Raw genomic sequence first — 16,114 nt, 5'->3', positions numbered from 1 at the left:
CCTTACATAGCAATAACTGGCTTGCAAATAACTGCTCTTAATTAAGCAAACCAGCCATCAGTTTCGATTCGTAGCTGGTTAGGATAAAAAGCAATGTTGCATACGGTTATTTAATGAAAATACCGTTTATCGTGTACTCACTTGAATAATTCCGTTCCGTTGCAATTATAAAAGTTAATTAGACCATTCCGATTCCGGTTGTTTATGAATATAACGATAATGAAGTGTCATTATCGATTTATTAATGCACGTCTGCAGCTTGTTAGTTCTACATAAATAATAAAAGATCGTCATAAAATACATGATAATGGCCCAATTAAATTAGGTATCGTAATTACACATATAAGAATAATAACAAATTCACAAGTTAATTAATACTCCAATATATGTATAATTCGATTCAAATAATTTCTCAATAAATTTCCAGATTTATTTATAGAATTTACATTATTATCTGCACTATGTGATATAAATGATCGAGAGCTACGCTGTCGTAGAACGACAGAAAATAGAATGTATCTTGAATTCGTAAAGAAGTACACGGACGTCGCGTAGCACGCACACAGGGTTCGATACCGCAGACCGCCGATATAATTCCATCACGTAGAGCTGGCTCAATCTCAATCGTTCTTTCGAACCTGTCAACTATCATCACAAAGTAGTCAAAGAGGGACCGGCACGTAGCAGGCGCGGGAACGGAGAGGAGGGCGCCGGTTCGTAAGTAAGACCAGATCCCCTGCAGCCTTCGTTGCACCGCCGCGCCGCACTGTTGCCCGGCTAATGCGATTGTTATTACACGTATTATCTGTTCGTGAGTAATCATGTTTCGCATTACCACGGCTCGTTCCTCGATCAGGCCTGGAACCCTCGCTGACTCGCTCGTGGGCCAGCGCGGCGCGCCCGGAAACACGCCCACTTGTACGCAAATCGCCGTTTGCAAACATGTGTGCACTCTTTCGACATGTCTGTACGGAAACCGAGAGTGATACGGGCACGGTGTAATACATGGGCGCGCGGCACCGCGAGATCTCGCCATCGGGTGAACGCTAGCTACCCCTACGAATCGTTCCTGATCACTCCCTACGAATAGTTTACATGGCACGGAGGCGTGGTACAAATGTACCACCGGGATCAGAATAACACGATACGGAATTCATGAAGGAAAGCAACGCGCTGATTGAGTGGTTTCGTGCTGCGTTACATGCCGCTAGAAGGCTATCATTTAATCACTCCCGATGCACCGGTGCACCGAGGGCTCGTCCCCCCTCGCGAACGCCGAATAATAATCGCTTCCTTTGATACCTCGCGACCGACGGGAATGAGTGATTCAGACTTACGAACCGACAACTACCTGTAACAAATAACGCTTGGAACCGTTACATCATAAGCCTTCATTTAGACGGATCAACATAAGTTATTGTATATGATCTCAGGTACAGTTAATAGAGAAATCTACGTGCAGTGTGCGCTGTTCGAGGTACGTTAATTCTGTACGTACTGGAAAAAATATCCGTTAATAATAATAATTTTTCATTCACGGTTCATTAATATTTATGTCCAGTAGAATAATAGAGTAGACATGATCAGATGTTTTATAGATATCTCATGTTGGAAATCATTTTTCAATTACACCTCTTGTCCCATATGGTACATCTATTTTTCATAGAACTGACAGATTGATAAACATGCTGCTATTCCAATATACAATAAACTTCGTAGCTCCTCTTAAAACAGGATACCTGCGCATATTAGCAAGAAATAGATGGAATAACTCTGGCGCATCCTCATGTAGATAAACACGGTTTCCGGCAATAATTCATAGTGGGACGATACCTGGAGATTGTTTTCACGAGCAAAAACGTGGGGTAACCTAAAGAATGCATGACGCACGTGTACGTACGTACCATTACGTACTTACGTATGGCACTTGCCACGGGCGAATACGTGCTTCAGGCGCAACGATCTGTGGAACAATAAATGTTCCGAAGTCTTATAACTTTCAATATTTCGCTTCCTCATAACCATCCAGTACGGAAAAAAAGGATTTTTTAATAAGGATTCTTGGATTTTAAGGATTCTTTTTATAGAGGGAAACGAATAAATTCAAGAAAGCACAGAATAAATCTGTTTTAATAACGTCTGCCTGTTCATTAACATATTCTTATTATATTTTCAATTGCTAAGCGATGTTTCTGTTGCTTTACAGCTGTTCAGCTTCTGTGCTGTTAAAAATGACCTGTAGATTGTATTGCCGCGAAGAAAACGATTTCATTAATATGTATGAACGAATTGATTAATAAAAACGTAGTAACAGCAGGAAGTTATCATTTTAATTAGCATTAGTTCTTGCAACCAGAGAGTAAACCTCCTTAAAGAGTATAGATCGAGCAATCCTTTAATCTGTGTACATTAAGAACTACGTACTTGGCCTGATGTTATCTGCAACTGGACGGCGCGACTAATTCAGAACCAATTACTCGATAAACAGGTTTTTAAGTTTATGCCTAACGACAATTAGCGTTGAGTGTTATCCGTCAATGCAATCTACGGGCGTTACTACGGTATGAAATCTGCATTCGTATTGAGCAGGAAATGACCAAGAATAAACATCGTTCCTTTGTGAGTTATTCCTATTAGTGCGTTAAGACGGGGATCTTCAATACTAGTCGGCTGAAAAAGATGACGTTGCAATTTGTACGGCTATCTCCGGTTAGTGAAGGTATTATCACTAGCGGATAAAAAGTTTGAATGCTCTGTGCAAATATTAAAAGTGAATACGATTTAAAAAGAAAACGTTACGTTATTTATTAATTTTGCACCTCGGTTTGAAATAATTTTCCAACTATCCTTTTTCAGCGTTTATAGAACGTTTTTGGTGAGTTTCGTATTAGTCGTATGATCGAGGGCTTTTTGTGCGATGCCTGCATCGAGCGTACGCAGTCGTTGCTATAACGAGGAAAGATTACGCTATACGGTGAACTGTGTAATTTGTTTGACTGCGGAGGGCTATTAGGTAGATTAATCATTCGGTCTCGTTCCTTTTTTTGCCAGGCCTCATATGTCATTAGCCGGCCGATAGATCATACTGCGGGGTAACGATATGCGTTCTGGCCTGCCTTCCATTTCAACACGCGCGACGGCGGCGGCGGCGGCGGCGGCCAGCCGCGGTGTATGCATCACGGCGACGACGCGACGGAACGGCCAGGGTAGGATGTGCACGCGTGATTCAACGCGCACAAAACGTGTATAGAAAACGTTACAGTTAAATTCGAGTCGCGTCGTTTTCGATTTACCCGGGCGTACCGGGCTAAAAACCAATCGCCCCGCCGGACGAGGGGGACAGGAAAAAAAACGAAAAACGGAAGACAGTCTACCGGACTAGAAACGCGAAGAGTATGGATCAAGTGAATTTCATTTTATCCGTCAGGAACAATCTATCATTCGACGCTTTCGCCTTTTTCTACGATATCAAATTCTCGGGGAAAGAGAGAGAAGAGGACGGAGAGAAGGTCTCGGGGCAAAAAACTCGAGCTTCAGAGTACCGGCGCCTACCGGAATCTATATTTGTACGCCAATGTGGCAGCTTAATTATCTATGCCGAGTTATCGAGCGCGACTCGAGGGGGAGGGAGAATCGTATTTTCTCGCCGTTACATCCCATTACTATGCCGGAAGAAGCCGGCTTAGGAGAAGGTAATGGAGTGGTGATTGTAACGAGATTCAACTTAGACCGAAGCGAACGAATTCAAGCCCCGCGACACGGTCCAAGGAGATTTCTGAGGGGGGGGGAGTAAAAAAAGCTTTTTTCGGCGACACAGAGGGAACTTGTTAGCGCGAGACACTCACCGTACGAATAATTAAGCTGGAACGTCTAATTATGAAAGTCCTTCGTTAGTAACCTTCCCACGTTAGTAAAAGGGAGTAGATAAGTAGATGCACGTTCTCGAATTCGAGTAAAAGCCTTGCCTGACCTCGCCCCTCATCCAACTTGGCCTCCGTCTCTTAACCAATTTACTTTGACCTACATGCATGCAAGCGTACGCCCGTTGCAAGATGAATCATTGCTCGCGGATTACCGCTTCTCCTCGATATCGTGCTGATTTATCGTTAAATTTTCACTTTTTACCTGATTCACGTACAGCGATCAAAGTATAGGTACACCCATTTTTACAGTAAATTGAAACGTGTAGAAAAGGCAATTGGTTTGACTCTACTTGATTCAACATAAGTATAGAAATACATGGTGTCGTCCTATCCTTTCTATAAGAGGAAGACGAAATGGAGATGCACGCGGTAATTGCAAAAAGCGACGGGGCGAAAAAATGTTTGCTCGCAGGACAATGCCGTCCTGGCTTAATCTCGACGGAGGAAGTCGCCGCATACAAAGCCCGGGGACGTTTCCCGTGCTCTCGGCTCGAACTCTCGTACCTCGGGACGCAGTGTCGGAGTCGTACACGTAACACGATTCGTATTTCGTCGTCGCAACGAGCTGTGCTTGCTCGATCGGAATGAATTCCATTCGACGAGGAGCCCGGAGCAAAGGCGACGACATTTCCGACATATAGGAAGCCGTACCCGGTTACTTGTGCCCTGTCCCCTCGCACGGCCCTCAGTACCCGTGACCTCCGTCCGAGAAATTCCGACAAGAGGCCTCGTTAAAGATTCACCTAGCCCACGTCGACCGTATTAAGGTCGGACGAACCCATTTTACGAATAGTGATTTCCCAAATGTATGTGTACGTAGCCACGTACCCTCCCTCACGTCCATATTTAAAGATGCCACTCTAGCTACACGATGTTTCGCTGCTCCGAGAAATTCGGCTGAGCAAGAATTCGAGCATCTGATTTTATGAACTATTTTTATAACAAGTCTGTAGTTAAACGATTTACTGTGCAGTTCTCAATACTCTGATGTACAACAAACATCATCATTCCCGCTCCGGAAATTGGATTCTAATTTCCCGAGATACTGGATTAAATATGCATCCTTGAATTCAATAATCAAGCCTGGCACGTTGTACATCTCAGACATCTCGACGTGTACTTGCATATTTCGGGAAAATAGAGTGAGGTCGGAACACGAGAAGGAGGGAGACTCGCGAGTCCAAGGACAAGGGTTCCTGCGCATTTCCTAAATATCACCCGCTATATCAGCGTACTGATTGCACAGCCCAGCTTCTATAATTGATGTACCTCAACGCGCGAATTAAATTTCAAATGAACTGAATTATTGATCAATGCTCGATTATAGATTCTCATCTGTTTGAGATACTCGTTAATTGACATGTCACGAGTTCAATCCTGATTTAACGCTTTTACCGTGTCTCATTGTTTGGCTATGAACTACGTTTATTTGGCTGTAAACTTCTGTTTCGTTATGATCGAAACGTGAGCGAGGTCACGCAATTAAACAACGAAAAAAGGAACGGGTTTACGACTTCGGAAATATCACTTGGCATGTTACTCGAGCACGCCTCGAGTATCTCACTATGTACCTTTCATTAAATATGCATACTTACACCGGGACTTGTTAAGGCTAATACGAGAGGAGAATATTAATTTCCGGGAAAAAATAGAAGTTCTTGAGAATTTTCTGAAGAAACTTTTCACCTAGTTTCATAGACTCGTTGGCGCATATCGCATAGGATTAAAACTACGAAGGTGGAAATAGTTGAATCAATTGTTAAAACTCTATGCGTTCAGACAGCGTGACAATAAATTATGTATAATAGTGCTTATAAAAATACACATGCGTATCAGCTATTTGCAGGCTCTTGAAAATGGATTAGGAACAAATGATTAATAAAACAGGCGCCGCTAATTCGATACAATAAATAGTAATTTGGCTTGAATAACTGAAACGCTAATTTAACAGCGTATAGTTCGAGTTCGCGTAACCTGTTTCACCTCAATCAGTGAAAATGGGTCAAAGAGAGATTGCTATGACAGACAAAATAAACCAGACGCACGTCCACGGTATTCTCATTCCATATATGTCCACCGAGTATCTATTAATCTAATCGCACTGCATGACATTTAAATTGATTGCGAACCACTTCTATTAATCTTCGGAAGTCATCCAACCTAGAGTTACAATCATTGAAACCTACTATCTTAATGATCTTTAGACACATTCACAAACTTTGTTAATTGTTAACATCTTCTAATTTCTTACCTAACCAGAACGTCTGTCACACATTCTAAAGAAGTCTTATAATTAATACGATTGAAGATCAATATTATAAAAAAAGAATTTTGATGGCGTTCGACACTGACTACTATTACCGTTTTACTAATTTATGTATGTGCATAGTAACAAAAAGTGTGAATTAAAAATGAAGACTGCAAAGAGGATTGGTAGAATTTTAGGTTTTTTTTCGGGAGAGCATCCATTAGATATAACGTGCGGGTGCAGTGACGGTCGCGAACGAGACGATAAATTTCTTATGCGCCAGCGGCGTAGCCTAGCACTCGCGTACAAGCGACGAGGCCAGTTTATCCATCGATTTATTTACCGCTTTCCAGGCGTCCCGAGGTTCTTTTTGGCCGCCGCGCCGAAACGAATGGCTGAGGCAACGACAAAACGAAAAGGGCGGACGAATTTTTAGCGGTGCCTGCCATCCCGCTGCTGCACGCCTCGATGAAATATCGGCGACAGAGAGGAAACGGAGGGGCGAAGAAGGAGAAGAGAACCGACGGATAGAAAAGTAATAATCGTACGTTTGCGTTTATGGGCGGGGAAAAGCTAACACTGTAACGAGCTTGCACTTTCACGGATTTTTGCGAACGCGGTTCGAGAGAGGCTCGCTGTTGCCTTTAATACATACGCCCGCGGAATTTGGAAATGGAACGATCGCTCGCCTGGATAAAAGTAACAAGCGCAGATGTTGTGGGTGCACTCGTTTGTATTTTGTTAGGAGTATAAAGTAGTTGCTTTGATCAAAGTGAAATACTAAATGCGTCTTTCTTCGTAAAGAAAAGTTGAAATAAATACTTAAATCAATCACTTATTAATTACAAATTCCACTTTAAGGATGTATTGGCTATACAGTCAATCCCAAAAGTTTATGTACCTCAGAAAAACGCATTTCCTATAATTAAAAAGAAATCAGACGTCGGAAGAATAATGCTAATAATAAATAGCTACGTGCTAAAAAGTATAGAAGGAAATATCCAATTAAGTATTGACACTGATGAAAAATTTTTTTTTCAAAATTGCGAAAAATGCTTCAAATAAAAGTTGTTTTTTTTCTAATTTCGATATTTAACGAGTTACGTATGATAAATTCAGAAAATTACATTCAGATAAAAGGAAAGAAGAATTTATTGGAAATTTGTAGCTTACAAAATACTTTATGTCGTTGTAAGTTTACGACGGGAGTAGAAGGGGCTAATAGTTAATTGATCGAATTAAACGTATTTCGCGTCGGCAGAATTAGTCGCAGGTGACGGGCATCGTTTTAACAAAGAGTTGCCACGGGTGCGGCCCTTCTTAAAGCTGAAGAAACCAATTCTGTCTGTACAATTCTGCAGCGGGGCGATAGACATGGGCGAGGTCAAATAGAAGACAGTGTTTCGAAACTTTGTCCGGGAGAAACTTTCTCTTTGTACGACCGGGTCAATTAGACAGAATTCGTCGAACTTTGTTCGTATGGCAGATACCTATTCCGTCCAACTGCCGCGCAAGGCGTTGCGACTTTTCACCGAGAAACTGCGAAAACTATTTTCCCCCGAGGAACCTAAGCCTGATTACGTTTACATCCCTTGACACAAACAACAGCTGCCCGCCTCAAGCGGCGTTAACCCTTGCCCTTTGTCAATCAAACTAATTCGTATTAACGAAGAAAGATAATTACGATAAGATGTTGGAAATTTTATAAACGTTTAATATAATGCCATATTACTAGATTAATGAATTTTATGAAAATCTCATTAAAAAACGTTTAAGCTATTAACTTTTCCTTAAAGAACGATAAAAACACTACTTTCAATTTGTGTAGGTTCAAGGGTGTGCGTTAAGAGGAGAGCGAGGATCAAAAGCGACGGATTGAGGTGCATTTTAATTTAATTTATTTATTCAGCGAAATTAAAGGGAGATCAAAGAAGTCCTCGCTGTGAATCACGCAAGGGACCTTGAAATTAGCACGGGAACGCGAAACCATCGTCAAAAGCGGAAGCTTCCACATCATTCTGAAACTACCGCTAAGACCACAATGAGTACGCTAAGGGGAGATACTGTCCTTTGTAGTACAAAGCTCCATACACCATTTTAATTAATCTCGTTAAAATTAGTTCTTCTAGAATCAAAGGTACGAGGAAATTCTGTATAGTTGATTTGATGTTTCAGTAGATGACGACACTAACTCTACGACACCTCTGTTCATTAGGCATATGTCTAAGTCTCTCGTTAGATACTGAAGATTGTTCAACTTGCTCACTACTACTAGCTCGCAAGGAATTAAAATAGTATTAGAACTGTATGAAGAACCTTTCTAATAAAAAGAAAAAATATACAGAAATTATTTAAGTTACTTATATGTAATTTTGTTGAGATAGTCTCTGGTGAATATATAAATCAGCTCGTAGAGTATTCATCCTCATTATGTATTTTGCTCGGCTACTGCCACGTAGACAAACTGTGAATCGATTTAATAGTTTCGACCTGTCTGGATTCAGACCAGGGAACAGTAGCTGGCAATAATTAAATCTCGCGTGACTCTCGAAAAGCTGAAATTGGTATTTCGTTACCTCTAAAACGTTTCTCAATTGCTCGTGTACAAATTACAATAATTGCAATTCCATACATTTAATGTTGTAATTACTAATATTAATATACCATATGTATTACATCAAACAATTATTAATTTTATTCAGATAATATATAAAAAAAAAATATATTAAACTCCAGTGTCTTATTAAAATTATTTTCTCCATGTTAATAAAACGAATTAAATAAAGGAGATCCTATTTTACACAGAGATCAAATTACTTCCGAAAGGTCTTTAACTTTTCTAAGAACACCAGCAACGTGGGGCGTTAACAGGGTTAACAAGGGATTATTTCTTCTACCGACAAATCAGCTCGAAAGCGCAGTATCGACACTTAAATGTGGATCGGTGGAGACAAAGGTAGCGTCTAAGGAAACGTCTCTAAAAACGTTCAATTTCTGCGAAAGAATCCTATCGCGAACAGCCAGTTCCGCCGCAAAATTCCGTTGAACTTGCTTCGTTCCTCGTCCACCGTGAGGCAAGTTCAAATACCCGGAGACTCGTGACCGCAATCACTTCTCTGTCCTTGGATTACCTTGGTCTGAGCAGTTTATAATTTTCTCCCGCAATGGAAACGAACATTTTCCTCCTCTTTCACCGCCTCGCCCTTTCCCCATCTTCTCGCCCTTTTCGCTTTTACCTTATAACCGGTTGCGCTAAGCACATTGTTATTGAGATCAACAAGAACAGTCTAAACACCAGTCTTCTAGAAAATCTCTCCTCGTAACGTTTAGGTATGGTTTCCAGTTTGCTGGCGTCACAAACGTCTATAATAAGCTGTACTTTTATTACGGAAATCGAATTTTTTTAGTCTCTCTATGTATGATTAATAAAATACTGTTATTGAACATTAGATCACAGCATGTATGGCAACTGCAGCTGCAACTTCCGTCTGAAAAATTGTTCGCTCGAATAAAGAAAAAATTTTTACAATAAATATTGTTCTTGATTACTCTTCCACAAAACAATCCTATATAAAGTAGAATAGATATTGAAACTTGAGAGACGTATGTGAAATTGTATTTCATTAATTTAATGTATGAGCCAACTAATGTTGAAATAAGGAAAATATTTGATTTAATTTTGATTAATAAATGAATGATAGCAAATCTTGATACTTTTATTTCGCGATCCTTTACCAAACATGTATATATATACTTTTGCATCACACATTTTACCAACACACCTAGCTATAATGTAACACATTTAACAATGTTAATTCAAGTGTATAGAAAAAAATATAACGCTTTATAAATGAACACGGCGGTATCGTGTACGACTGGCTCGTTTCGCCAAGAACAAAAGTTGTTCCATTATCACGGAACTCTCCAGTTTTTGCCAGCTACGTGCACCAGCGAGCATATTGCAGCTCAACTGCATTTGATGCATCGTAAGCACAATATGGTTCTAGTTCAATTGCAACCTGTGGGACCAGTTTTCCGTGGTGTTCCAACGTGCAGTAAGTCTACGGGTCAGTTGCGGTACAGCGAGCGGCCATTACCACCGTGGTAAACAGACCAATGGAGAGATATTGAAATCATTCATTTCCCGGCTACAAGGCCTGTTGGAACCATGAATAATGCGACCTTAACAATGTAAGAACGAAACAACCAGCGAGTGATAAATTGATGAGATGAAACAAAAAACATGTCGAGCATAAAAAAATTCAAGGAAATCGTAAGACATGAAAAGAAAATGAATGACTGACTGATTTCTATAAACGAATAGTGTCTTTTACTTAATAGCATGTATGATAGTTCAAAGTTATACAAGTTCTATTTTAATTCTGGTATACGCAAATGGTTAGCTTTTTCTAAATAGCATTAGTTTCTTCCGGTGCAGTCGACGCTGAGATGATAATTAAATTGCTTCGAGCATCGTTCACTGTACATCAACGCGGAGTTATATTGTCTCATGACTACACAGTTGTTTGCCAGATTCTAGTAACCGTTGAGAGAGAACGCAAGGGTATCGCTTAACACTGTGATTATAGTTATAACGAAGCGGCGCGAAAGTTATCACGTAAGATTTCACGTAAAGTTCTTATTAAATTTTTTAAGAAGCAAATAATGGATACATTATGCCTCTGTCTATTGTTGTTACAACTGTGTACGTTAACTTCGTCCCAAGTGTCGGGCCTAGATTCGCCATTTTTCCTGAATATTTATCACCAACTTCGTAATTCGGTGGCTGAAACTGTCGGTATGTAAACTTCATTATTTTATATAATGTTTTTTTTTTTATGAACTGCATAGCGTCTTGAAAATTAATAGCTTAAAAAAGTGCGACATGAAAAATATGTTTTTCCACTGAGAATTCATGTACGTGTCATCGTTGAATCAATAATTATTTATGAATTCACAAGTCATCAGGTGACGAAGAATAGACTTTACTCAAACCGGTCCGTACAATTTCTTAGTCCGAGACAATATGAATATTAATTATCTTTAATATATTCATCATTTACAATCATTAACAGAAAATGATAATGAGCGACTGTTGAATTTTTAGGCAAAGATCTGATACGGACATATACAGGACCCTCGGGAAAAGTTCAGCAAGAAATACCTATAAATGTTCCTTTCCCTTGCAACGTGACAGGTAATTAAACAATCTTTAATTTAATGGTATTTAGAAATCATTTTGTTCATCAGATATTTTCCATACATAACATGAATCTGGATATACATGCGGTCAAAGTCGTGAATGAGAACTAAATCATGAACATAATATTCGAACCGCATCAAATTCAACTGTGTGAGTGGAAACCGACCTACATTCAAATTCTCAAATTACTCACAACAATAATCACGAATTAGCATGTCATAATTTTATGTATAGAAAATTGTGAAATTTTTATTAGGCGGCCGATCGGCCGAAGTTCCTGACTCGATCCATCGTCTGAGACCGGGCGACATAGACGTTGTCGCCGCGATGGGCGATTCTTTGACTGCCGGCAGTGGAGCGTTTGCGATTAACTTCTTTCAGACCCTGATTGAAAATAGAGGCGTGGCAGGGAACATTGGCGGTGAAGCAACGTGGCGAAAATATCTGACACTACCTAACATTCTCAAAGTACGCTTAAACGTAACGATAAGCGGAAAGTATTAGCAGTTACATGTGAAAAATGAAGAAGAAATCAATTTATTTAAATCCCAATTATATTTTCAAAAAAATTAACCATTTTCTTTATGTAGGAATTTAATCCCAAGTTAACTGGGTATGCATACGGAGATTCTTACATTAATGATCCAAAATCGGGACTGAACGTAGCAACCATAGCTGCCATCTCTAATGACATGCCTTTCATGGCCAACTATTTGATCAATAAAATGAAGAATGACACAAAGGTTGATTTAAAACATCATTGGAAGGCTGGTATTTTTAATAGAATAATTATGTTTATAAAATAATAAATTAATTTTATTTTCGTAAATACACTATATGAATCATATATTATTTTTATGATAATTCTTGTTTTCTAGTTGATCACGTTGTTTATTGGAAACAACGATATTTGTAGCGTAATGTGCTCGCTACCTTCCCCGCGGTCTATTGTAGAAATGCATAAAAAAAATCTAATTAAGACTCTCAGGATATTAAGAAACAATTTACCGCGGACCTTCGTTGCCATTCAATCGATGCCTCATCTAGAAATAGTGAATGAGATAGAAGAAGGAAGATTATCACTTTTGATATACCTAATCAAAAATGTTTACTGCTCGTGCCTGTTTGGTGAGCAGTACAAGGATCAAAGACCAGAATTCTATGATATGATCGGCAGGTCTACATAATTCAATATATTAATCTAGTTTATATGTAATAAACTTTTATACACATAAATAACCGATTTGTATAATGTATTCTTCAACTTTATTATCTGTAGATTTTTGTCTAATTTACTCTTGTCTGTCAGATGGCACAAAGCAGAAGAAGAAATCGCCGAATATCCAGAGTTTCATAAAAATGATTTCACAGTGGTTGTCTTACCCACTGCGAGGAATTTGGACATACCTCGTGACGCCGACGGATTTATGGATTTATCATATCTATCCGCCGATCATTTTCACGCAAGCCAGAAATCTCACGCGCTATGTAAGTAGCCAAAATCCAACGCAATCAATTTAATTATTATATGAGTATTATTGTTTACTTGAATATTTTGTTTCATGAAAAGTTGGAAACGGCCTTTGGAACAATTTACTAGAACCAATCGGTAATAAAACAGATCATTTTATTCCATTGTTCAAGAAATTCTTGTGCCCTACCGCGGACAGGCCGTTTTTGGTAACACGTGAGAATTCACGGTTGAGAAATAAACCTGGAGGATAGATAATGACAACTAGTATGAATCATGAACGTACCTTCCGTTTATTGATCTAATTATGATATTTCTTGACGGACAGTGAAATTATTAGGTAACACTTGATTGCATCCTGTCATTTGAAGTACGAAATTATTGAAACTACTAATGATTTATTTTTACATTTATTATATGATTATATTTATATCGTAATTATTACTAATTTATTATACTTGATAATTCTAGTACAGTGTAATTAATATTTATATTGATAAAGCAGAATTAATTCATCATTTAATGTTTTCGAACGCCTGAGTTGAGAGTCCTTGATTTTTTATTACTCAATAATAAGTAGATCAATGAATGTAATTGTGACGGTCAGCTGAGATTTAATTAGCAGTACGAAGGTCTTTACGTTTATAAGTATTTGAAATCGCACACTACGGGTCGAGAGAACGAACTGCATTCTGTCTAGTATTACTGTACCTTTAGTTGCAGTAAGACAGAAAACGGGAATAGCACAACGTTCCTCGTTCGCCACGGTTTTACACAAAGCGGTGGTGGTTTGATCTTTTTTAACAATGGACAAAGTGTACTTTTGTATTCTGTTGCTATCGTGCGTATTAGTCGCGTGTGAAAGAACGAACTCGGTCTACCCGCTAGACACGCCAGCTCTTTTGCAGATGTATCGTCTATCGCGCGCTTGGTTTTTCCAAACCTACGGTACGTATGTCCTCATATGTATCACAAATGATATTTTGTCATAGTTAATTAAATTTAATCGTAATTCATGTGACTGAGTTCTTCATGTTTCATTGCAAGTGTTTTAATTATTCTTAGATTCTCGTTACGGAGATGTAGTTAAAAATTATTTTGCAGGCCGAAATGAACAACGAAGTTATTCAGGAAAAACGGGGAGAGTTCAAGAAGAGATTCCGTCGAACGTACCTTTTCCTTGTAACGTGACAGGTGCTTAAAATCATGTTAAGATTTCAATTTTAGTTCAATAGATTTCTCCTAACAATTGTCGTGCAGATTGATGTCGTGATGAGAAATTACGTGCAGATGGTATTTGTAATCGTGTAATTATTATATAAGGACTCAATGTATTGAATGAAATATTAGGTGGTAGATCAGCGAAAGTGCCTGACTCGGTAAATCGACTGAGGCCAGGCGACATAGACGTTATCGCCGGGATGGGCGACTCTTTGACTGCCGGACATGGACTATTCGCAAGAGATTTGCTAGAATCCCGTATTGAAAATAGAGGCGCGTCAGGAGCCATTGGTGGTGAACGAACTTGGCGAACGTACCTGACGCTCCCTAATATTCTCAAAGTACGTCCATAAGTATAATCTGAGTTATAGATTCTTTTTGACGAATAATATAACGTTTTACGTAACAGGAATTTAATCCAAATCTAATAGGCTACGCGTTAGGAGATTCTCAAACCATCGAACCTAAGTCACAATTAAATGTCGCTGAGATCGGAGCAATATCCAAAGATATGCCTTTCATGTCTAAACATCTGGTGGACAAAATGAAAAACGATTCGAGAATAGATATTAACAGGCATTGGAAGGTTTGTGTTAACCAGTCGTGAATAATTGATAAAAAATTCCTGTATTGTTTATAGAAATTACTTAAAAAATTCAGGATTGTATGAATTGGTGGAAAATAAGAATTTACTGGTGCCTTGCAGATGATATCATTGCTCTTTGGTTCAAACGACTTTTGTACTAATATATGTACAGATCCGCCTTTGTCCAGCGTAGAAAGACACAGAACCGATCTGGTTGAAGCGCTTAGGATATTAAGGGACAATTTACCGCGAACTTTCGTTACTGTCAACGTGTCTCCTCACTTAAAGATACTGGTCGATGCGAATAAAGAAAGATTTTCATTGAAATGCTACTTATTGTCAAACCTTCAATGTCCGTGTTTATTCGGCACGCAATACAAAAATCGAAGAGAGGAGTATTACGATCTAATAAGTAGGTCTGTACAGGACTTTTTAATGCGTTTCAATTACTGTTCTTCGTATTATAAGAATAATATAAGGATTTAATATACTGGTTGATTATTTATTTATCAGATGGCAAGAAGTAGAGGAAGAAGTAGTTGCCTATCCAGAGTTTCACAAAAATGATTTCACGGTAGTAGCCTTGCCCACTCTTAAACGTATACAACTGCCGCTTGCTGAAGATGGATTAGCTGATCCGTCATATTTATCCTCTGACTGTTTTCACGTGAGCCAAAAAACTAACGCGTTGTGTAAGTATAGAAGTGAGAAATGTGACATAAGCGGTTTTACATATTCATTAACATACATGCTTCATGAAACCGTAGATGCCAATGGTCTGTGGAACAATTTACTGGAACCAGTGGGCAACAAAACCAATCATACGTACCCAATATATGAAAGATTCTTGTGTCCTACCGAAGACAGACCGTTTTTTATGACACGAGAAAATTCCCCTAACAATAATGAATTTAGAACATCACAGAAAAAGAACAATTAGTAACAAAAAAATGTATTATAATAAAATTGTATATTTCTCCTTGCAGTTGCTTAATTTATTTAATAGCTCAACTGTGACTGTTTAAGAACATTACACGCCACACGTAATAAATGCAAACATTATGGTTTCTTTTTTTAAGCAAATGACTCGTTGACGGACTACCGACCTTTGTAGCTATCGTTAAATTTCATTACGAGTACCTCAAGATTTTGTGTAAAGTCGACTTACGATCAGACGGTAGTGATCTCTGAGACACGTGAGGAGAACATCGTTTTCAATCTTTTTAAGCTCCAGCTAACGTAGCAAACAATGGTTAAACTGTTTCTGTGTATTTTGTTCCAATTGTGCATATTGACTGTGTGTCAAAGGTCAATTTTAGAATCGCCACCTATTCTGGATACGTTTCGCCATTATCGTTATTGGCTTTTCCGAACGTTTGGTATGTCATTACATATTTTTTTTTTTGAGAATGAATTTACAATTTTCGATTCTTAATTTTTAAGAAGAATTATATATGAAGAT

At 38.7% G+C, this 16,114-nt stretch overlaps 3 protein-coding genes across 5 annotated transcripts in view; 2 read left to right on the top strand and 1 right to left on the bottom strand.

Annotated features, from left to right (window-relative positions):
* Nucleotides 1-16,114, bottom strand: part of Atg16 (Autophagy-related 16) — a 417,335-nt gene that overhangs the window by 253,217 nt on the left and 148,004 nt on the right. The gene's annotated exons all lie outside the window — the stretch shown is intronic.
* On the top strand, nucleotides 10,637-13,288 carry LOC108625645 (phospholipase B1, membrane-associated-like). 2 transcript variants are annotated; one of them, XM_026814119.1, is made up of 7 exons: nucleotides 10,637-10,969; nucleotides 11,279-11,368; nucleotides 11,631-11,842; nucleotides 11,965-12,141; nucleotides 12,253-12,547; nucleotides 12,684-12,862; nucleotides 12,945-13,068. In XM_026814119.1, the coding sequence occupies exons 1-7, from the start codon at nucleotides 10,837-10,839 to the stop codon at nucleotides 12,972-12,974; spliced, it is 1,116 nt and encodes a 371-aa protein (XP_026669920.1). In that variant the 5' UTR covers nucleotides 10,637-10,836; the 3' UTR covers nucleotides 12,975-13,068. The 2 variants fall into 2 exon arrangements, with proteins under 2 accessions (XP_026669920.1, XP_017881303.1); XM_018025814.2 differs by having other exon boundaries at nucleotides 10,640-10,969; nucleotides 12,253-12,551; nucleotides 12,945-13,288.
* LOC108625644 (phospholipase B1, membrane-associated-like) lies at nucleotides 13,297-15,637 on the top strand. The gene is made up of 7 exons (XM_018025813.2): nucleotides 13,297-13,793; nucleotides 13,950-14,039; nucleotides 14,196-14,407; nucleotides 14,476-14,652; nucleotides 14,773-15,068; nucleotides 15,166-15,344; nucleotides 15,420-15,637. The coding sequence occupies exons 1-7, from the start codon at nucleotides 13,652-13,654 to the stop codon at nucleotides 15,590-15,592; spliced, it is 1,269 nt and encodes a 422-aa protein (XP_017881302.1). The 5' UTR covers nucleotides 13,297-13,651; the 3' UTR covers nucleotides 15,593-15,637.

Source organism: Ceratina calcarata, unplaced genomic scaffold (genome assembly GCF_001652005.2).
Source record: "Ceratina calcarata isolate Rehan_Ccalc_2016 unplaced genomic scaffold, ASM165200v1 scaffold368.2, whole genome shotgun sequence".
Taxonomy (NCBI): Eukaryota; Metazoa; Arthropoda; class Insecta; order Hymenoptera; family Apidae; genus Ceratina; species Ceratina calcarata.
The sequence above is the reverse complement of the archived record's forward strand: the minus strand, read 5'-3'. Positions and strand labels throughout refer to the sequence as shown.

Coding starts and splice junctions, on each gene's coding strand:
- LOC108625645 (XM_018025814.2), top strand. CDS start 10,837: ATGGATACATTATGCCTCTGTCTATTGTTGTTACAACTGTGTACGTTA. Junction 12,142..12,252: donor ATTTAAAACATCATTGGAAG/GCTGGTATTTTT, acceptor CTTGTTTTCTAG/TTGATCACGTTGTTTATTGG. Junction 12,552..12,683: donor TTCTATGATATGATCGGCAG/GTCTACATAATT, acceptor CTTGTCTGTCAG/ATGGCACAAAGCAGAAGAAG.
- LOC108625644 (XM_018025813.2), top strand. CDS start 13,652: ATGGACAAAGTGTACTTTTGTATTCTGTTGCTATCGTGCGTATTAGTC. Junction 13,794..13,949: donor TTGGTTTTTCCAAACCTACG/GTACGTATGTCC, acceptor ATTATTTTGCAG/GCCGAAATGAACAACGAAGT. Junction 14,653..14,772: donor ATATTAACAGGCATTGGAAG/GTTTGTGTTAAC, acceptor GGTGCCTTGCAG/ATGATATCATTGCTCTTTGG.